This window comes from Platalea leucorodia (assembly GCF_965183815.1).
Source record: "Platalea leucorodia genome assembly, chromosome: 6".
NCBI classification, from domain to species: Eukaryota; Metazoa; Chordata; class Aves; order Pelecaniformes; family Threskiornithidae; genus Platalea; species Platalea leucorodia.
The window spans coordinates 38,761,807-38,785,251 of NC_138828.1; the positions used below are offsets into that span (position 1 = coordinate 38,761,807).

Genomic DNA, 23,445 nt, shown 5'->3' on the forward strand with positions numbered 1-23,445 from the left:
AATGTATTTTGAACTCGAGTATCTCTAACTGTAATGTTGGTAGATAAATAACTTAAAATACCTGATTACAGACATGGTTTTCAAGTTTTGGTACCTTAAATCAAGTATCTGGCTTTCTGTGGTCATCAAAATAAAGATGGCCTTATTTGTGGTACATGGACCACATTCATCTCTTTACAACAATTAGAAAATTACATTTTGTATTTAAGTCCTGTACACTGCTTCATGTTTCAGGTGCCATGCTAATGTTTACAACAATGATGATATATTAACATAAGTGTCTTCAAAATGTTCCACTGATGCAAAATATTTTTCTCATCCTAACATAATTCCAATGTTTCAACTGATAAAATCTTCTATACAGATAGAAGGGTGCCAGACCTAGATTATTGGGAAACCAGTTTAGGTGCTTCAGAATTTAACTTATTTTTGAACCTGCAACATGTTAATAACTTGGACTATTTTTAATGGTTGGATTCTTTTAAAACTTTCTTCTAACTTTTTTTACTGTGATTTTTTTTTTTTTTAAATTTTGGATTTCATATGATTTTTTTTTTTTTTTTTTAAACTGTAGCAGTCATTTTCAGTTTTAGTGCTTGAGAGTTGGGCTGTTTTTTCTAAGAGTTGTTGCAAACAGTCTATTTAATCCGAATTTAATTTGTCAAAAAAACAGTATTAATTCCCGGCTCTCTTAAAGCCGTGTGTGTTTTCATGGTATATAAAAAGAAGGTAATGTTCATCCCAATAATTAATCGTGATAGGACAAACTTGGCACTCTTGACACAATATGCTTTTGGTGGAAATATCCTTATAGAAAGAGTTTGAGGGATTTCAGTGCCAGACTGGAAAGGCATGAGTAGTGAAGAAACGTTCTCTTTAAAAACTTTATCTACTTTTTGGCATTTGAGTCTTATGTTCATTAATCCCAAATAAATACTTTTAAGGTTTGAATAAAAGTTCCTTCTGCAGTTTGATTTGTCTTCATTGGTGCCTGTGATGTAATGAGGTAGTTTCATGTATTTATTGGTAGTTTATAATGCCTTATAGCAGAAACAGAGATAAGAACTGAATTACCAGTATGAAAATCAGGAAGACTGCATATACTGTAATTACATTTCAAGCTGTCTTTGTTTTAGAGATAAAAGTAAGAGCGGAAATCCATTTAATTGTCTTTGCCTGTCATCTTTCAAATAATTTGAATAAACAAAAGGCTTAGTTTGAAACCTAGGGATAAATTCAGAGGCATAACTTCCTTGTCAGTAATCGCTTGATTTGTAGTATTCAGATATATTTGTTTAGTGTAAAGTATTCATAGTCCAGTTTACGTGACAGAGCTAACTCCTGTGGACCACACAGGGCTACTTCAGATAATCATTTTGAGGCAGTTTACTAATAAAAAAAAATCATTTGTTGCAGGACTCGTCTTATTTTCAGTCAGCTTGGGTATGAAGATTACAGTGCAGTTAACATACAGGTTTTAGGGTCTGAAGATACATATGGACCTCATGCTAGAAGGAGTATAGATGGTGTAAGTATTCAGTGGAGTGTTCTTTAAACTTTTACTGACCTGTTTTAATCTCTCCATATTGTTATCTTTTCCACAACTTTAAAGGAAGTCACTGTCATCTTGGGAATTTCACCCCGTCATCTTGCAAAGAACTCGGTGTCACTACTTAGTGTACAAAATTAACACTGACAAGGTCTTTGCAGTATTGGGTCTTCCAGAAGCACTGGTACGAAATCTTAGAAAAATGTTGTTGTAGTCTGTTCTGACGTTGTTCGTCTGAAGAAATATCTTCTTATACAAGTTCTTGCGGTGTAGACGTATTGCATTAGATGTAACTCTAAAAGACCACATTATAAAGGTTGCAGAGTCAGGAAATGGCAGAGTTATTGTTGCCTGTGCAACTTTAAAACTGTCTGTGAATACTATTTGTGAAACCATCTTCAACTATATAGTCCTGCATTGTATTTTGGGACTTGTTAAATTCATATGTAAGAATATGAATGATGGTGATAGCCACTACAGCTGTGATATCCATGGTCTGTTTTCCTAATCTAGAATATGAAAGTCCTTTTTAAAGAAAAAAAGACTGTAAATCTTGTCCTCACTTACATGCATTTTAAATATTGAGACAGTTAGTTTGTTCCAAAGCAGTAGTATCTAATTCTTCTTTGTCAATGGCAGTCTTGCAAAACTCTTAAAGTACACGTGGCAAAACTCAACTCTCTGAGTTTGATCTTAGGAGTGCCAATGCTTAAAATAGCTGACAGTTTGTATGTATAGGAAACAAGAACGTGATGTGGAGAAAGACAGTGAACTTCCTACTATACAAATTAAGTGTTCTTAGAAATTGGGTAAATTATATCTGCAGCTGTTGATTTTAGTGCTTGAACTTCAATTTCATTCTGCACAGCAGCAGGAGTTGCTTCCTGATGAACCAGCTTTATAATGTGGTCTTTCCTTTTAGGACCATGAACCCTGCAATGTTAAGTGTGTTACTGAGATTGCAGAATCAAAATTTTGAAACATAGGAACAGATGTTGAACTTGTCTGTGTTCTGTTCATACCAGCTCCTTATGATTATGCATTGTAATACATTCTTTAATTAAATTGTTACATAGAAAGTTTTCTGTCTTGTTGTATAGAGTGAATAATGATTTGAAAAAGAGCAGTTTCTCCTTCCTTGTTGTTCAGTTTGCCTTGCTTATGGTATGCTAAGTAAATTTTCCAAATGAAATTGAGTATTTGTAGTATTTTCTGTATTTCCAGCCTCAATTCCCAGGTCTTATATTAAAAGTAAATAGAGCGTTATCTCCATTGTATGTGCTTCCCATACATGGCTGAAATAGGATGTGAGAGCTGAGGCTGAAATACAGGAAATCGCTCTGTTGCCTTCCCCCGTCACCTGGTTCCTCCAGCAGTTCAGAAGAAACTCACCAGAGGAGTTTTCATCTGGAAAGCAGCCGCAGTAGCTTGAGAAAAAGGGGTGGGGAGTGGGGTTTGCTTTTCCATTTAAAATACAAAGTCATAGAATCCTAAGGAAAACATCTGCCCTTTGGGGCTGCAGGTAGGAATAATGTAGTCTCTTAAGCGCTCTTTCCTACCATGTCTTTCCATACAAAATTAGACATGGTCATTTGGGTTGCAAGCAGTAGTGCTCAAAACCAGAGCCATGTTACGTTAGGCAGTATGTTAACACATAAGGAAAACAGTTCCTGCTTTGAAGATTCTCCCATCTAAATGTAAAGAGGAGAAGCAAATATGTACATGAATACCAAGACAGGATGAGTTGAAAAATATTTGGAGCTCAGTGTAGCTGTCTGGTGTGGTTGGACTAATTCTCACACAGGTCTGTCGAACTGGGTGCAAAGGTTTGCCTTTGCAACTGTGAAATCACCGTATATCCCAGGCTTATGTAGGCCTATATACTGTAGTCTGAGCTGCTGTGTGGAGTATTGACTGTTCTGACAACACAAAGTATCCTTGAGAAATCAAGAAATGCTTGCCTCCTTTCTCACTCTTCCTCGCCTGTTTACGTGGTTGTTGCTTGCAACTGATAGCTTGCTTTGTCAGCAGCAGCCCAGTGTGAGCAAGAAAGGGACCTGAATCAGCACAGAGTAACCCCAGTGATGTTTAATTTTGAATATCTCCTGCTCTGGTTTTCTGTTGGGGAGGAAGAAGGGGTTATGACAGTGTCACAGCATCAATGAGTTCATGGTTTAGAAGTACTCGCTGTGTTTCATATGAAAGGTATCTATTAATAGTACATCAGCTATTAGAGTTTGCTATATAAAAACTGTATGCGCTCTGTCTGTTATTTTTCTACTAACCCTTTGTTAACCAATTTACAACACATTGTTAAGACTTGATGAACTATAACTTTGTTTTGCTATTTTTTTGTTTTAATTATGATACTCTAAGATAAATTACTTTAAAATAGTCTATATACCCAGTTTTAATACTGGATTCACCCACTCAGAACAGGATTCAGCTTATTATTTTCATAGACCCTTGTATCTTGCATGTGTGGGCAGGGAAGTAAACCTAGAACTTAAATGGAATATTGAAGACATGGTACACCTTCGAACCGGGAAGCAAATATGAATGCATAAGCATGTTTTCTGCAAGAGTATTTCCTATTATTTGTAGTGATTTAATTAATCTCTTGGTAGTTTTAGGAATGCTGAATGTTAAAAAAAAAAAAAAAAAAAAAAAAAGGATTTGTTGAGTTTGTGTCATGGCTGCATATTTTCTGTGTAGCAACAATTTTTTACAACAATCTAGTGAAACTTTTTTTTATTGGAAACATGATTCGTTTCTTATTTATATTATCTTGATCAGGACATCTGTTTCTGTATTCATAGAAGGAAATTCCTATCCTTTCAGTGATACATGATCTGCTGGAATAATATAACCTCTCCTACCTTGGCTCTGCTAAACCTTTTATTTTAGGGTTTGCCTACATGAGTATTGAGATAAACTAATAAAAACGTGAATCAAGTTTGCAGGATTTCCTACAGTGTTGTGGCAGGTATTTTCCAGGCTGGGAGCTTGGAGGCTGAGAAGTGAACTGTGTGTGTCTCTGTGTGAGTATGACTACATAGGGGCACTTAAGAAAGATGAAAGCAATTATATTTGCTGTTATGGTACCTCAGAGTACCTCTGTGTGGATATACCTCTGGAATAGGAAGTAGAGTAAAATCATCTTTCAACTTCATGAATATTTAGGACTTAGGTCTAAACATACTAAATAAAGAAGTCCCTTCATTATTGGGTTGTGCTGATCACCAGCTATAAAGTCAGGAAGTTTTCCTCCCTTGGTATAAGCTGGCATTAAGTGAGCTTGTTCGTGTTGGGGTTTTGTTGTGTATCTGAGTTGGAATGGAGGATTTAGTTGTCTGTTAACATAATGGTCTCTTTGGGATACTCTTATAGTAGCCAGAATGCTTGGTGCAGCGTATTACAACTTCTGTGATAAACACCATTTCAGCAGCTGCCACTAGGACGTACATCCATGTTCCTACATTGCTGAAGTTACTTAAATTCCTGAAATTGACTTGAGGTTTTCGAATGTTGACATGTTCAACAGTATTGCTTTTGGGAAAAATGTACTGTATACACACAGGAAAATGGTACCAATATACAAGACATCAGTATTTCAAAAGCTAATATTCAATTTGCTGGTTGATGTAATGTTTTTAAAGAATGCAGCTTTACAGAAATGTGGGCAATTAAAATAAGTAGCACTAGAGTACGGAGATGTGTTAAATGGGCAATTTGAGAGTTCAGATCCAGCATGTAGTTTCTCAGGTCATTTTGAAGAGGAAAACATTTTTTTTAAGTTTAAAATGTTTAGTCAAGTCTTAAAATTGGGGGAGGGGGAGACAGTTTGTTTTCTTATGAGTCTGTTACACTTACTAGAATTCTAATGAATAAATTTATATTTTCTTAGGCATAATAGTCTAGCATTTTTCACTGCCGGCTGTGTAAATTGACAATTGCTTCAAGTAATTTTAGACTTTTTTTTGACATGTCTTCTAGTTCTTGAAATCAGGGACACCCATTCAACTTTGAGTAGTGAATAAACATCAAAACATACAGCAAGAAGGATGAGACGTGGTTTTGTTTGATCACAATTTTAATTCAGTTCATCTAACAACTGCCTGCATGTAGTAACAACTTCAAGGTGTTTATCTTTTTCCCTCCTGTTCCTGTGTATTAGAGGAAGGATGCCGTTAGCGTGAAGAAAGGTTCCTCTGTCTTTTCAGTGCTAAGTCATAAAAAAATATGGTGCTGTGTAGGATGATGCTGTTCCTTAGCCCAGAGGAGGGAGGACTCCTTTAAGGAGTCATGGCTCCATTCTTTTCATCTGACCAAAAAAACGTGTCCGCTCTGCTCCACACCTCAACCCTTGTGTTTTGAAGTAGGGGCAGTTGAATTCTAACAGCATCTGTATCCTTCCTGTCTGCCGAGTATTTAATCTCCGATGTTTTCAAAAATGTCACTCGTTACTGTATTTGTAAAGAAATAGGCTTTTTGCTGAAATCTGTTAAAAGTGTTACACTAGGAGGAAAAAATGATATTTTAAAATGGTCTTCATGATTTCACGCACAATTGGGAAGCTAGTAAATGCTTCAAAAGTATTATATGTAAGGAAAAAAGTTGGAATAAACTAAAAATGGGTTATTCAGTCATGTATATTTATTTCCTGGTATAGCAAACATCTGGCTTGGATCTTCCAAAATCCAGTTGTTCCTTTCTTCCAGGAAAATGTCCTCTTCAGTATCCTAAGTAGTTATATGTTCAATTTTCCTTTACTTTTCTACATTTTTAGTAGAACAGCTATCAAATCTACAAGAATTCTTCAGACAGCACATTTAGAGAGTTATGAAGTCCAGTGAGCTCTATAGAATAACAAAAAAAACCCCCCAAACTTCAGTATGTTTTTCATGCTTTCATGAAATATATCCTTTCCTATTGGCATAAAAAAGAAGACGTAAACACTGGAAGAAATCCCCTAGTATCTTCTAGTCAGACTCCTGGTTTTTTTGAATTTTACATTGATTTAAGTAAGCCAAGAATTTCATGTAAGGTTACCAGAGAACCTTTAGAAACTGTGTTCGCGCTCATTAATAAAAAAGCTGACTTCCAGAGAGAAGAAATACCTGCTGCAGACCTCCATACCTGGAGTAGTGCTGTGTGAGAAACTCCTGACCAGTAGATTTTGATACCTTGTGCAGTCCTATTTCATATGTATGATGGAAATAGTTGTGCTTGTGCTTTGGGACAAGTAAGAGACACGTAGGAACAGACTTGTATTTTGAGCAGGTTTCACATTTTTAGCGATTCAAAGGTAGACCAAAGGTGGTTCTTACTGGTGGATGCAAACTCTTGAATAAATAGTCTTTGCCCTCAGTGGGACCTAATGTTCACTCTAAGGCTTTTGCCAGTGTATTGGTAGATGGGTAGATCTTTCGGTGGCAGAAAAGAGATTTTTAGAGAAGTAAAATCTTTGAGAGAGAGAGAGAGTGCTTATCTGCAAGGGCAGGTGTGTTAGTTGACTGTAGAGTAGGGAGCAGAGTACTGGTTGGGTTGACCTTTAGAGGAGCGTCTGCTCTCTTCTCTGGAAACGTGGTGGCTTTTACAAGTTCTGTTCTCCCATTTAACTCCCCAGGACTGGGTTTTGAATTCTTTTCTGTGAGCAGGTCTGCTTATTTCTTGATGCTAAGAGTAGTAAACCTGGCTTTCTAACTTGACCCCAAAGTACTCCTCAGTGCACTTAAAATAAGAGGAAAGTTTGTTTGCCAGTTCCACTGAGAGTGAAGCGAAGTGTTTAGTTTCTTATGAAGTACTGTTAGTTATGGTACTTGATTCTTTGAGAACGCTGGAGAAGCAGCACAGTATCCTAGCAGTCTGAAATATCTAGTAGTTGATTTCATGGTAGCAAAATAAAAAAGATAATGAAACATTAACAAAATTATAGTGATGCTGGATGAAAAGTCATTGAATGAAAATTGTAGTTTGTAGCAGTGAGTACTAAACGTTTCCATTAGATTTAACTTGAATGCTGAGCTACAGTTATTTTTCAGTTTGGTAAATTTAACTGATGGTCTGCATCTAAGCTAATCTACTTCTGACTTTTTGAAACAGGGTCCTCGGGAAGCTGTTATTTGGCTTGCTGTACACCATAAGCGAAAAGAGGCTGTAGAAATCTTCTCCAGAGAGATTGCACCAGCTGGAACTGGCATGGGTAAATATTCGCACTGTCTTCTAAGAATTTTGAAGTTACTTCCCCCCCCCCAAGCATGACTAGTTGTGTTCAGTTTCATTGCACTGTGTGTAGTGAAATCGTAATTTTTTAAAAGGTATTTATGTTTGATGTAGAAATGGGACCTGCAGACATTAGAAAAATAATAAAATGAAAGTTTTGGAAGTCCGCCTTTCTGTTCCTTTGAAACTCTTCATCCTTCTGTTGCTGCTGCTGGCCCTTCCTGCCTTTTTTTCCTTTGACTCATTTGTCTTTGTTTTCCTACCCATGGTTACAGTGATGTGCAACAGTGTCTTACTCTATTTCACCATGTTAATAAAACTCAGTAATGCTATTAGACCTCCCTGGCAATAAACATTAAGAATGTTATTCAGCTGTCAAACTTATCACACTGTCTGGCTGTAACATTGCAGTTTATGAAGAGCTGTACAGTTTGAGGGTTTTGAAGGTTCTCTTCAGCACTTAGTTATCTGATGTTACTGCAAAAGATTCTTATAGATACTGCTATACTTCTAAACCTGTTTAATGTGTAGCTGCTTGTGTAGGTAATTACAACTTTCAGATATAATTTAAAACTTTTTAATATGATACTGCAGTGAGAATGCTAACAACCTGGATCTAATTCTTTATTCACAGCGTATATTAACTACTCAAATTCTGATCCTGCACTATTAAGTTTAACCTCAAATTAATCCGTCTTTAGCATTTGATTTTGTATGAATTTGTGGTGTACTGCAGCTATTGCAAAATTTATTTTTTTGACTTGTGAGGTAAAGTCAAAATACTGTGATTTAATTATGTCTGTCTTAGTTTCGAGTGTATATTTTAAGTATTTGCATAAGGGTCACCTAGTGTGAAATGATCTATGCTTCTATTTTTTACCAAATATTTGTTCCAAAAAACCTTTACATTTGTTCTTTGTAAATGTCATTGGATTCTCTTCACTTTCTAGGAGGACTTCCTGTTTGATTATTTTGAGCAAACTTTTTTCTTTTTTCCTTCTGTTCTCCTTCCAAGTCACTTAAGTGTCACCACTGTATCCATCTCAGTTGTAAGAAGCACGTTCACGTGTTGTGATTTGCTGCTTGCATTATGGATACTCATCCCACTTTTATTATCCATTTAAAATTTGGACAGCTTATTTTGAGGACTAAAGCTTAGATATTTTGCAATGGCTTCTACATATCTTATGGAAGAATATATTGAGGATTTACATAGATCTTCAAAATTAAATTACATGAGCTTAATCTGAATCTTGCAACTTCCATAGCAAATCTAGAATCCTGATCAATGGAGGGGTGGGTAGGTATTGCCTCGCAGTTAAGGAACCAATAAACATTTTATTTTCAGTGGATTCAAAATTGTATGGAAGTGTGCACATTCTGTGTTTTAGTCTTTACAGTGGTAGCATGTTTGTTTGTTGGGTTTTTTCCCAGTTGTGTTTATAGAGGCAAGGTCAGTGCATAGTCCTCTCCCCCCCCCCCCCCCCCCCGCCCCCAAGATAGAATATGATCATGTAGAACTAATTGGGAATATTCATTGAGATAATTTTTAGAGATTTGGCAATTCTGAAGGCTGGTTAGTAGGTCAGCATTTAGCATAGATGTAAGTTGCTTTTAAAGACTGGTTTTTGTAATGAATGAATATGGTATTGTCACAGTTGGACCAAATTACCATTTCTATAATTAGTTAAGGATTCATAATTGAAGTAGTTTCTCCTTTTTCATTATTCAAGTAGACTATGTAACATACCTGAAAGTAACCATCTATACTTACTCTTTATTTTATATATGCATAGACAATCCCCTAGCAATTATCTTTTTGAACAAAGGAAACCTGGGTAGATTTTAAAACAATTACTTATTTGTAAGATCCAAAGCTAATGGATGTGTACTTGTGTCTCCAAATTCTTAATCTTTGCCTCTTCTTTCATAAAGCAACTGCTGTGCATATAAACCTTGTTTGAAGTCTGGAAGCGCTAGGTTTATTAAGGTTTCAGTTTTTTCCTTTCACCACCATTCTTCACAGAATGAAAAAAGTCAAAAATCTGCAGTACCTGGGTTGGGTGGAGTATGTCCAGTATTGAAATTGAGTTACAATTCAATAAGCAAGCTTTCAGTTCATGTTATCAGTGCTCTTCGTGATGAAACAGATACATTCCTGTGTAGAATCAGGTTAGGCAGTCCATGTGGATGATGGGGGGGGGGGGGGCTGGTTTTGTTTCCTAAAGGAACAACTTAAACTTTTTAGAACATCCTGTAGCATTTATTCTCAAAAAAAAAAAAAATTCTGTTTCAATTCATAAAACCACTGCTAATGAGCAGCAATGGGAAGGAGCATATTTCTGGAATCATCTGGGGCATCTGGTGACAAATAGCACTTCTGCTTGCCAGGTACAGGACTGCAACAAGGATTTTGGCCTCTGTGATGTAAATTACTAGTGTCAGAGGATATTGGAGCTGTTTACTGACATGCTTCCGAGTGCTTGAACAACCCCATAAATAGTCTTTTTTTTTTTTTTTTTTTTTTTTTTTAATTTGTTGAAGATATATTGAGACTGCTTCATATGGTCACTTCTTTCAGTTGCTGTTGTCTGGTAGATTTCCATGTTACCTGCACAGGTAAACTCTGTGTATGCAGAGAAGGGTCAGATTTGGGATCTAAGTGCTTGGGAGCTGCTTGTTGATGTGGGGTACTTGTGGTTATGAAGAGTCTTTTTTTGTTTTCTTATTTTCTTCAGTGAGACTTAACAAAAAAAAAAAAAAAAAAAAAAAAAGGCACAGTATTGCCAAACAATAATTAGTGGTGTACTAACTGAATCAGCTTAATGATGCTTAGTTTCTGACAGTGGTGTAGGCTGCCAGAACTTGCTGTGAAGAGCAGAACAAGGAACGCCCGCTGCTTAATTGTCTTAAAACAGACAGCTCCATAGACAAGATTTAAATTAAAACTCTTGTCGGATAGATGTATAAGTGATCTTGGGAACAGAAGCCAGAACCAAGATGGTGTTGTCCTAGGTGAATTCTCTAATAACAGGACCTGATGTTCAGTTCCCACCCCTTCTCCCTCGGCTTTTTCCTCCCCCTCTGTTTCACTGGGCCATTTTTGCAAATGATTACTGTTCTCCAAAGTGTAACAGCTTCAGTGAGAAGCAGAGCATGCCCCACGGGAGTTTGGTCACTTTTACAGGAGGGCTGGAGTGTCCACAGACAAAGAACCCAGAACTTGAACTTCCCATACCCTGAGTAAGTGCTCTGGGCAGTGAGCTCCTGAGGTCCCTTTTTGTACAGTGCTGCACCACTTTTTCCTTGCGGGGCGTTGAGCGAAAATAGCTGTTCTGCCCATCCCACATGAGTCTATGTACGAGGTAACCTTGTGTGGCTTTGGTTTGCCAAAATGGTGTCAGTTGTGGGGATGCACACCAGGTGAGGTTTTAAGCACGCGTGGCTTTTCCTGTTGAAAACAGAGACACCCTTTTTAAGCAACAAAGCCCTACATTTCAAGGGTTGCCAGCTTGGTCTTGCCCCCCCAGCTCTCCTGTGTTAGTAGTGACTATGACCATGATTGCAAATAGCCCTTCTTTCTTATTTTATATATGCTTTTAATGAAAAACTGAGGAATAGCAGGAACAAATCCTAAATCCTTCATAACCAGCAGCAAGGAGAAAGGAGGAGTTGTTGATTTGTAGGGTGATGTCACCTGAACTGAAACAGTTCATTCCATTATTTTTTGGACATTTTGAGAGTGACCTTTAAGAAACAACGCTTATTTGGTCTGTACCAGACAAAAAGGAAGAAAGAAAAAAGGAAAAGCTTTGCTCTTCTGCTTGGACTGTATGTAGTGATGGTGAAGTATGTTTTTTAACTATATTCTTCTTTCACCTCAATAGCAGTTTGGTGTTTGTTACTCTAAGTGATGTGTGGACAGTGGTACAGATAATAATTTTCATATCTAGCACCTTTCATCCAAGAATCTTTAGCAACCTGTGTAAACACAATTGACTAAGCTTTCTAACGTCTAGTAACATTGGAAAGTATTCTGTCTGCTTTACAGATGGTTTCCTGAGATAGTGGAAGGATGCCTAACCATAAAAGAATTTTAATTGAGTCCTTGGTTCTGCTTTCCCTGTAAGAAACGCTAGAGAGGAACTCCACCAATATTTAAGGGTACCAGGCTGGCTAAAATTTAAGAATGGGGAGTAGAGGAGAAGAGGAATAGAGAAAGGAGATTTGATGGTTCAGAAGAAGGGTGGGCATCCCTAAGAGCTCCTGCTCTGGTCCATGGGATTTTCCAGTATGCCTGTCTGAGAGGGAGGCAGGACCAAGCCTAGGCTATTAGATTTACCTGTGTTTATCAGCTACATCTTTTGAGATTAAATCCAGGAGCGCTGTCACTCTTGGTGTTTCGTCAGGTTGTTTCAGCCTCCTAGTTGCTACTTGTGGAGCCCTGAGCTAGATTTGGTAGGCAATTTTATTTTGACAATAGTATCATAATATGAGAATTATAAATTGTAGGTAAAAGAGGTATTAATTTCTTTTAATAGCCAGTACTAAAAGCCTAGTTTTTGTGGCTTTCACTTAGGCTAAATTTAAATCACTTGAGTCAAAATTTTTTGAGCTATTTGCCTGATAAACTTTTTGAGGGAGTTTTCAGTTACAGTTTTTAAGACATTGCAGGGAACAACAGTTAACACGTAAAGAATTCTTTTTCTTGCTGTTATTAAAAGGCATATTGTAACAATTTCATTGAGGAGTTATCTTCCTAATGCTTCACAGCAGAGACTTAAAACTTCAGATGTTAGGTCTTGAGTGTCAGAGATGTGCTTTTTAGCTCTTGTATTGAATTTAAAGTCTTAATGTCAGTATTTCTTAACTTTTGACTCATTTTGCAGCTTTATGTCAAAACATTTTTGGTTATTATATTTTTTTTGTGTATTTGTATATGTAAAGGATAATAAAACTTAGGCCTCATAAAAGGAGAACACTGTATAACTTTTAATCAATTAGAGTGCTTGTTCCCCCATCCCACCGCATTTACGGTAGATCTTTACTTCTGATAATCAGTAGACAGACAACGATCTCAAGGCGTCGTGCTGATTTGAAATGTCCTGTTTCTTATGAAATCTCATCCTCTGTGACAGAAAGGAATGCAATCTATATGTTGGAATGGGCTGAAGCATGCGTGCGCTTGTGCTCTGCAATATAGACAAGGAGTTAGACCTGCAAGAGAAAAGTTTGGGAAGGTGGCATCTTTCAAAAAGCCTCCATAATCAAGAGTGAAAGACTGAGATTTTCATAGCTATTCCCTAACATTTTTTTTTTTGAATGCTTTTTTTGAATTCTCATTGGTTTTGTTGAAGACCAGTGGGGCACATGAGTGTACTGGCACAGAAATTTTCGCAAGTAGTATCAAAACTGCAGATGAGATTCTTAAGCCCGGAGGAGAATTTGAAGTTACTGTATATAGACATGCCATACATTAGAGAGTGATTTGTTGTTTATTTTCTGTTTGGAATGGAAGGCTTTTACTGTAAACTTCTGTTGAGCATGGTATTTAGTTTGCCAGTTTGAACACTTACTCAGTTTTCATTTGGATTATGCTCTTCTGATGGGCTGAAAGGGATACAAGCTATTAAAAAAAAAAAAAAAAGCCCAACACACTCTAATCTTTTTATCTTTTTTTACAACTAACACCTGAGTTTGTTAAACTTTCAATTAGTAAAAGTATACTTTCTGTTTATTTCTCAATACTTTGAAAGTTGATAATAGCCATTTTTTTTTTAACAGCAACTAGCAAGTTTATTTGGTTTTATGCATGTATGGTCGCCTGAAAAAAATAAAAACTTTAAATGTATCTGTAATGTTCAGTCTTAATAGCGGGATCTTCGCAGCTATTTTCCTGTTCTATAAAGTGAGCTTATCTATACTTGGCAGTGAAGAATCCTAGGCACACAGACTCAGATTTTTAAATTGGTAGTAGCCTGTGGGAGTTCAGTCCAGTTCTGCAGTGGTTCTGCATTGCCCAGTCTACAAAAATTCACCCTCACTTCATAAAAGCTAGCAAACGCAGACCAGGTTTGTACTACTCAGTGAAAATATCTTGATTATATACCATCTGGTGAGCCCTATGGTTAGTATTTAAATAATTTGTGTTGATGTGGTGTATTTATTTTATCTTATTTAATTCAGATATTTTATTCTGAATAAAATGCAGTGTAGAAGAGGCTCAAGAAGAGCCTTGCTGTGGGAAACTGGCATTTATAGTTTAATAGGGTTTCAGTAGCTAAGAAATGTTTTACTAATAGCTGAAATCATGTGCTGACCCTTATTTCACATTAAAATGACCGGAGTTTGACACTAAGATGACAGCTGGTTAATACAACTTGAGATTTTAAAGTGCTTGAGTATATGTAAATATTATGACTGATCTCCTAAGCGTGTTGGAAGATACTTCCAGAAATGTCCTGGTTCTAACAGTTTACTGCAGTCCTTATTTTTTGAGAATAATATTGCAGAAGATAGTTTATCTGCTGTATTCAGAGGACATAGATAGAATAATTAAGATCATATAATTGACCCCTGTAGACAAAGATTGTATGTATTTTGTACTTCTACTCAACTATATTGTAAGAAGTGTTGAGTATAAAACCTTGGATTTCAGATTTGTCTAGTTCGATCAGCCAGATTTCAGTCACCAGAAATACAAGGGACAAACCATTTAGGGTCAAAAACTGTAAGTTGGTGAGCAAGAGACATTATTGTATTTTGGAACTCTGAAGTTTCAAAGAAAATAGTGTCACCTGTTGAATTTAAAGTACTTTAAAGCTTTTTTAGATTTCCACTAGTCAGAGCATTTTCATGCTTTTTTACTGAAAAACATTTTACAAAATGTTTCATGCAGTCTAGCATCTTTCTCTCATATATTGCATAATGTTTTAATCTGATGAAAAATATACAGACTTGTACAGAAACATTTATTATTTTTTGACAGAAGTAGATTAAAGAATAAGAAGTAATAAGCCAAAATTGGGTGTGGCCATTAAAGTAGGATTTGAATAAAACGGAGGAACTATTAAGGAAGCAAAACATAAGGCTCTCCCACCATCAGAAAATCCAGTGGGGAATTACAAGAGCTGGAAGGAATGAAGCTTGTTTTGCTGGGAATTTGCATCTCATAGGTTGATTGCAGGTTCCAACCAGAGCTTTTGCTGCCGTGGGGCATTTTACAGGGTGCCGTATCTATGGCATAGATTGTAATGTATTAGAACATGGTGGTTGTTTGGGCTGATTTTAAGTATTCCTTTTGCCAGGGCTGGTTTTCAGTGGATCCACTCCCTGAAATGCTTGTGTGAACACCAGATCTGGTGCAGGGGAGGAGAGAAGAATGAGTGACAAAGGATGAGGAGGGGGGAGCTGTGATAGCCCTGACAGAGAGCAACACTGGCTTTCCTGCTACTCTTTTTTTGTTTGCCTGCTACCATTGTTCATGAAATTTATCAGAAATGTGCTGTCTTTTCCAGCATATCGTATATGAGCTTTAGAAGTATATGAGCTTTAAAAGTATAAAAGCTTTAAAACCAATACGTTTAGACTTTTAAACTCATCATCCTTGGATGAGTTTTGTAGGGTGAGAAAATAAAAAAAGATTGAGAGGCAGCTGGAGAGAGAACGCATACGTGGAGGATCAGAAACGGTGGAACTGCTGTATCAAGGAGTATATCTTGAGTGGACTTTACGTTGTATTATCTATGTGCAATCTGTCGCTAGATGGCTGCCAAATCATGGGCGGGGTGGTGGTCATGGGGTGTTAGCATGCTTTGATGTTCTTGAGATTCCTCTCCATCCTTCAGATTTGGGTGAAATTTGCCATTGGACCCAAAGTTTGGGGTCTTGCAGGTGTGCTGGAAGAATCATGAACACAAAGGGAAAAAACTGACAAATACAAATATATATACATGTACGCTCAGAGGATGATGGTTTAGTTTTCCTAAGGTAGTTGGGCTGAAAATGGGTAAGATTGAAAGTAGGCTAGAGGGAAGAGTCATAAAATGAAAAGGCAGGTTAAGACTGCATGAAGAATTGCGCAGGTGAACCAAAGAGCAGCACTTGCTAAATAATAATTAATTCCTTATTTTGTAGATTCCATGTAGATTTAAACCTTTAGGCACAGAATCCAAAGGAAAGGTCCTATACCAGTGCTTAGTCACCTAGAAAGAAGTAAATTTAGTGGACTTGGTGCCTGACATTTCTCCAATCATGCTATACATTTGGGAGTTAATGAAATCAGTGGAATTCAAGTGGTGTAATCTGAAGTACTGACTCGTTCCTTTTAAATGCCCAGCCACCTGGAGAATTGGTAGTTATCGGGCTAGGTCCTCCGGCAGTACGAGGGAAAACATTCTTGGCAGTGGTGGGCTTTTGGATCATATACACCTGAAGCAAAATAAATATCATGATATTCAGTGTGATGATTGCAGCAGACAAATACTGTACCTACAGATGAACATGAACAGAACATAAATAGATTGAAAAGAAGGTCTCCAACTTAAAGGCATTCTGCTCATTTTGCAATGCATCCGTTTTGTGCCATTCTGAGGCACAGACACTGGCCGATAGCGATGGTGAGTTGTTCATCAAATTGAAGTGAAGCAACTTGTTCAAGAGGGTGACTGGTGGCAGATAGGATGACACTGTGCTTAGTGATACTTTATCTGCCTTGAGGAACTCATGAACGGAGCTCTGATAGCAAAAAGTGGTCAGGTAAAGTTTCTGGGAAAGGAGATCAACAGCTTCGGTTTAGCTGATAATCTTATCAACTTGATACTGCAGCCTGATTGATAGTCTCTACAAGTATGACAAATTGCTCATGTCATTGCAGGTAACAAGTCTTCTTCCAGAAAGGCAGGAGGGAGAGCATCTGTGCAGATATTTAAGCAAGCAATGTAAAGTAAGCATAAAGTACAGCATGAGTACATCTTTTTAAAGATGTCTTGGGACAACAGGTGATCTAAGGAGATCGCAGTTGACTTAGCAGAAGTAAATCTGGCCACAGTGACAAGCCCACTGTTACCTGGTTGTGCTTCACCTTCCGTTGCGGCCTTTCTTTTACTGGAGGAACGTAATGGGGATCTGAGCCCTGGGTTGAGGAGAGGTGTGCTCTAGTGCTGTTTACACAAATAACAAATCACTGATTATAAGCCAGAATCGGTTTAAGATTTGCTTCATCTTCTCTGCCTGAAGTCTAAATAGGAATTGCATATAGTTAAAATTAAATTGTACTCACAAGTGCTCCCATCTTACTTATGTTAACATAAACAATGGATCAGATAGTTGTAAGATAGAAATGAATAACATTGCAACTGGGATATTGGTGTAGCTTTGCTCTGCAATTGCATTTATGTGCGGGGGTAGCTGTAGTATCTCCAGAGACAGATCTGCTGTTACAGTAGCTTACGCTGGAGACCTTTGCAAGACTAGCGATAGCGAGCAGCAGTGGAAGGTTATTGTAGCCTCCAGGTGTGAGCATTGGTTGCTCTTAGATGGCTTGTTTCCTTGTCAGTGTTCAGCGGACTGCTTTGTTGTAGGAGCCAAGTTGCGTTGTGTGAGAGCAGGCAAGTGAAGAGCTTTCTTTGAGAGCTTTCAGGAAGTTGAAATTGATGTCAGAGCAAAATCTGGTATCCTTAATGAGCAGTTCAGCTGCCCAGCAGGAAGTGAGCCATGTGACAATCCACAGATAATTTAAATTAACTAACTTTATGAACCTGTATTTTCAACATGACCTTACCATATCTAGCCTCCTTCCCCAACAACCTAAATAAACAAACTAGGCGCATAATTCAATAAAAGAACTGCAGTTGCTTTTAATGTTGAATGGCAGTTTTCTGCTTGAAAAGGGTGCATGGGTAATATGTATAGGGCTGAATCTTCACTGGATCATTTAAAATTGTGTAACGCTAAGGGGTTCTTTTACATTCTATCCCCTACCACGTTTTTTGCAGCAGAACTTAGCGGGTAGGTAGGTGGTTATTCATGGCTTTTTTGTTGTTGTTGTTGGGTGCTTTTTTTTTTTGTTTGTTTTGTTGAAGGCATTCTTTTTTTCCTGTACTAAAAAAACATCATAGGCTTTTTTGGGGAAAGAGAGGGAGTTAATACCAGTTGTTCTCAACTGTAGCACCTTCTAAAGGTTGCTGTGTTTTGAGGTTGGTTGGTTTGTTTTTTCAGCCTCTGGCTAAAAATATAGTTAGTGAAGTCTGTTTATCTTGTGAATTAGCTACAGTGTGTAAATGCTGTAGTAGCACACTGGCCAAGCTGGCAGAGTGATAATGGACTAGCCTTAGGTAAAAGACCTCTTCCATAACTTTAGGTTTAGTTACTGTAATTACCATCTCTGAATCAATCATTCAGATGTGCACTGAATATTAGTTTTGTGGATTCCAAATGTGTTTCTGATGATAAAGCAGTATTGAGGTAGGGACTACGTAACAGCATCCCTCTTCAAAAACTTCATTAAAACACCTTGTTAACCACTGTTTTGGGGAAATCACTTCCAATGAATGTGAATATGGCAAGACTCTGCGATCTACACTATGTTGTACCATCTGTGCTGCCACTGGTATGCATTCACGTTACTAAGGCACTGAATCCAAGCTAAAACAGTCTGTTGAGAAGTAGAGGTTATCAGAGTGAGCTTAGTACCACAGTGGCGTGGTGATGTGGCTTTCTGTTTGTGCTCCAAACAAAGAGAATTCATGCCTGGAGGAAGCATGAAGCCCATTTAACCAGGATTAATTTTGGTAAATGTACCATGTGGGCAGCTTTCCACAGCATTGGTTTCTAAGGGACTGTTTAACACACTTGTTAATTCCTAGACTGATGTAATGTATGCACTTCACGGTTTCTTTCCCCTGCAATGTTATGTGGAGCTGTGATATATCGTGTATGCATGCTATCCATGCTAGAAGGAAGGCTGAGAAGCTATGCTCAGGATGAGGAGAGCAGAACTGTTTCTTTCATAAATACTGAGCTGGGTGGATGGGTTTAATGGTAGTAAAGCCTGGCAACCTGATATTGAGCGTAAACAAGAGTCTGATCACAGTGCTGACAGTGCAAATCTAGGATCACGCTAGTGACTTAAGCCCCTAAATCACTTCTGTATCAAAGAGAGAGAATGGGTTCTGCAGTACCCAGCACCTTAAAAAAAGCGAAGTTAGCCAGTGATAATGCTAAAGAGAAAGATGTAAGTTGCTCTGAAACAGTTAATCTAATAAGAAAAGTCATTTTAAACAGGTATTAAAACAAACCATGGTTCAGGTCAGAATTGTCTCTCTGCTCTCTTTAAAAGTAAATAAAACGAGCAACAAAACCCCCAAAGCTAAGGTTGTTGGTTTTTTTTTTTTATTCTATCAAATGTATTGCCTGACTGGCATTGGCATACAAAATAATCTTTAGGTTCTTCCACGTTACTTTATACTTTGCACATTTTGAAACAATTTTTTTTTTTTGTTAAAAGTCACAGTACCTTTTACATGTTTTGCCTCTTTAACTGTTGTATAAAATGTTCAGTTTTATTAATTAATGAGAACATATGTAAAACATCTGTAATTTGCTAGATATTTCTCAGCATTCATTAAATCTGCATTATAGGAATGATTCAAGCTACGATAAGCTATGAGCTCTAGTGTTTTGAAGATGGCTTTAACAGGTTTTTTTGTGAATTTAATTTCCATTTCCAGCACCTGGCCTCACTGGAATTGTTGGAGGGCGCCCCAGAGTGTAAGTTAACTTCTGATCATTAACTTGTAATGTGTGATGGTGGCGTTCCTACCACTCACCATCGCAAGCTTCCCCACTTTGAAACAGCAACCACAGAAGCAACTAAAGTCTTTCCGTTGCACGCTATGCTTAATAACTGATAACAAGACACTAGTGAGTTCTACAAGATATGTATGCAAATAGTAAAATCCATTATTGAATTATGGAATATGAGTTACGTCAATCTCTAATCTGCTCATAACAATGTCTTTGCTTAATGACCTGTAGGGAGAACTTTAAGTGTGACTTTATGGCAGGGCAGTAGCTCAAACATGTGGCAATACTTGAGATTTCTGGACCAGATTTCTTGTACCTGTTAGTTTGGAATATGGGCACAGCAACCTTAGGTCTGTACCAGCCCACTTCACTTAGAAATGTGAGGTCAAGTGTCACACAAAATGTTAGCATGAACCCATTATGTGAGCGAGCCAAACAGAATAATGTTGAGCATATTAAAAAAAAAAAATATCCTGGTTTGATTCAGTGTTTTTCTAGATGTGGCTAAAATCTGCTGGTGACTTATATGCTCACCTTTCCATGCGGATTCATGAGAGCATCTAAAACTTTCCTGTCCCTAAGCAAGTACTTTGATATGTCTGTCTTGCATATGGACATGTGGGAAGAAACTGTAAATATATTTCCAGTAGCTCTGTATAACTAGCCTAAGTATCAATGTGGGGCTAATCACAGTGCAGTGTGCAAATGCACAGACTTCAATGTCATGAAGTGCATCCTTTTTCAAGAAAATATTTTCGCTATTTTGGCTACTCCCCCCCTGCAAAATTTATTTTTTTTTTAAACAAAATCGTCCTTTCTTAATAACGGAATTTAGGGAATTTCTGCACTTCTCAGGCTTTCCAAAATTGTTTGGAAAACCATTGTTAATCATGGCTAAATAGCTTTTAATTTCCCAAGTATATGGTGTGTGAATAGTCTAAAGATGCATGATTTGACATTTTCATTAATTTCTGGTTAAATGTATTTATGCTTGTTGTTTTGTGTGTCTAGGTCTCCAGTTTTGAAGCCATTTTTCTTCTATTATCCCAAAAGCAATGTTCAGGTAAGACTTACTGCTTAAAGCTTGCTCTGTTCTCTTTGAAGTCATTTGAAAAATACTGCTGACTCTAGCATTTTTCAGTGACTTTGAGTCCTAAAGCTGCAAAGTATTCTAGTAACTTTGATTAAAAAATATTTTCCCAGAGACTAATGTTATTCACAGAGAATGTCTTACAACAGCTGAACTTGCCAACCTTGCATTTTAATTGCTGTGAATTTTGAAATATCTTGCATCAAAACTGAACGTTTCTTTTTGTGTTCCTAGAATTGTAGGTTTGAATTATGTTTACTGCATTTGCAGAGAGTCCTTATGAAAATTATGTATTTTTTGAAAGTTAATGGTCCTTCTTTTAAAAGAAGGCAATTGGGTGTTCAGAGAGTTGAACGTTAATCTTGTGAACCTGGACACATCTTCTGACTTTTGGGGAGTCTACTTTTTTGTATATACTACTGGAAATAACTATTAAAATCAGTGAATTTCCTCTGATTCACACAGATTTTGCCTTAACAGAGAGTTTGGCCTTTTCCTTCCAAATACCCTGTCTGTGAAAATGGGAGTAGTAATTTCTGCTCTTAACTATATTATAAAAGCTGTAAAATTATGAAAGCCTGTGAGACTATTGTGATGAGTATCATGGCGGAGCCTGTGAATGAGATCTGTCTCTGTGGCCCTATTCAGTTCATAACAATAGTTTCTTTCAGTCTGAGAAGTTATGGTTCAGATGACTAGGCAGTCCTAGGTGAGAAATTATGGTGTAAGATGAAACGTTGAGGTAGAGCCCTGCTTTTGTTAAGCATGTACGACTGTGTAGATTGAAGTCGTCAAGATAAACTTGAAGAAACTGGTTTTACTGAAAACATGAAATGTTTGGATTTATGAATGTTGGTGTCTGCTTTTCTGAATGCCATCAGATACTTAATTTATCCTTTGGAGACTGCAGACAACACTGCATATACAGCCTTCTTTTTCAGAGACCTTTAACTGACTTAGAGCTGTTGCATGCATCTCATGCTGAGGCATCCTAATAACGATGCTTCTCACTCAGTGAGAGCTTTCTCACTCATTCACCATCAGGAAAGTGGCCAAAGGCCAGAACGTTGCTGTGTTAGACCACAGGTATTGTGACAGGCTTCTGCTTAGGGTGGTGAAGGGAAGCCTTAGGAGCACAGGCAGCAAGTGAAGGGGGGGCAGAGAAAACAAACAAAAACTAATTGATCAAAAAAACAACTTTGTAAAATGATTATCGGTAATCATTTTAAGTGTTCTAAGCATTTCAGAAAAGGATTGTTTCATTTGCATTTTTAACATGCATGCAGTGCTTAGCACAAATAAGCCCAAATGTTACATTCTTCTTTGAGTAGTACTCTGCATTAGTGGGAAATAATTTAAGATTAATTTTACAGAGGAGATGCTATTTAGCTATTAAAACTAAGTTTATAAACTCTGCATAGTGTAAAAGCATTAAAACCCACACACACCTTTCTTGTTGTTTAAAGAAGTTCAAGTACTTATTTTTATTGTCACTTACATCTTGGTCTCAAATTTGGTTACACACATGGATGAAATTTTGTCCCCACATAGATCAGTGGGAATTCCAGTTGCCAGCGTCAAAGGGCTGAGTATTAACCCAAGGTGAAAATTATGTTTTCTGGGGGTGGAATTCTAAATTATCAGTGGTGTAAAGCAAGCCTGAGATTTCTCTGTATACAAATGGCTTGTCTTTGCCAAGTTTAATATGAAATTATTATCTTTATGGAAGTTTAGCCTACCACTGTTTTGTTCATCAAATTAAATGTAAACTTGCTAATTAGCACTGTGTTCCAGGTTTGGTAAAATGCTGTTGAGATTAAATAGTAACCTAATTTAGCAGGGAAAGCAAGCAGTGTCTCATCTATCTCTTTCAATACAGAAAATCAAAATCCTTGATCTAGGTAACTAATCTGATGAATGCACTGATACGCTATTAACAAAATGCCATGTGACCTATCACTGTTGTACTGCAGTAATACTAAAGGTTACGTAAAAGTGTGGTGCAAGTGATTCAAGTCCTGGAGTCAAAGCTTTAGCCATGTATTAACAACAATGGTCTAGCTAGAGATTACAGAGTAAGTAAGGTATGAATTAACTACTTTTCTAGACTGGCAGTTCAGTTACAAAGAGTCTAGTTGCTCTAGTTCAGCATTTGACCTAAACCCCCAAAAAACTCCATAAGGAGATTTTCAGATATGTTACCATTGCCACAGTGGGTTCTTTTGTTTTGTGTTTGATAACACCTTTCTGGGTGTCAGTTTGGATTCAATATCTCGTTTGTTGCTTCCACTACTCTTATGCAATTGTCCCAGTTTTATCATAGATCACCAGTGGTTTTACGGTGCAAACAGTAGTTATTTTCCATGTGTACTTTTTCATGTTTAAAAAGCAACCGAAAACTTTTCCCTAGGGAGAAAAACTCTAGCAAACCCACTGAAGGCAAGAAGAGCTTTTCTGAATTTTGTTTTTAATCATCTTCTTGCATAAGCATTGGAGGCCTTTGTCACTATTAGCTATTCTCTTAAGAACAATCAAGAAAGAGGGCTGAGTAGAATTAGCTTGCGTTGGCTGACAACTGAACACTGGTAACTGCTGCAGCTAAGTTGGTGTATATTTTTTTGTTGTGGCAGTGTAACCTGATTGTATGTCTGAGTCTTTAGTCCTGGGAGTTCTCCAATGCAGATGAAATGGATGCAGTTGATTTTCCTACATGATTGTGCTATATGATTTAACTAGAGAAACCTTTGCTTACATCTTAAGTGAATAGCCCAATCAG

General features: G+C 37.3%; 1 protein-coding gene across 1 annotated transcript in view; it reads left to right on the forward strand.

Annotated features, from left to right (window-relative positions):
• The window catches only part of LOC309592037 (uncharacterized protein), a gene marked incomplete at its 5' end in the record, with an annotated part of 64,306 nt that overhangs the window by 25,265 nt on the left and 15,596 nt on the right, over window positions 1-23,445 (forward strand). Inside the window, 4 exons of the mRNA XM_082315061.1 lie at window positions 1,613-1,733; window positions 7,655-7,754; window positions 19,504-19,543; window positions 20,591-20,642. Coding sequence (XP_082171187.1) covers window positions 1,613-1,733; window positions 7,655-7,754; window positions 19,504-19,543; window positions 20,591-20,642 — 313 coding nt within the window. The remainder of the gene's footprint in view (window positions 1-1,612; window positions 1,734-7,654; window positions 7,755-19,503; window positions 19,544-20,590; window positions 20,643-23,445) is intronic.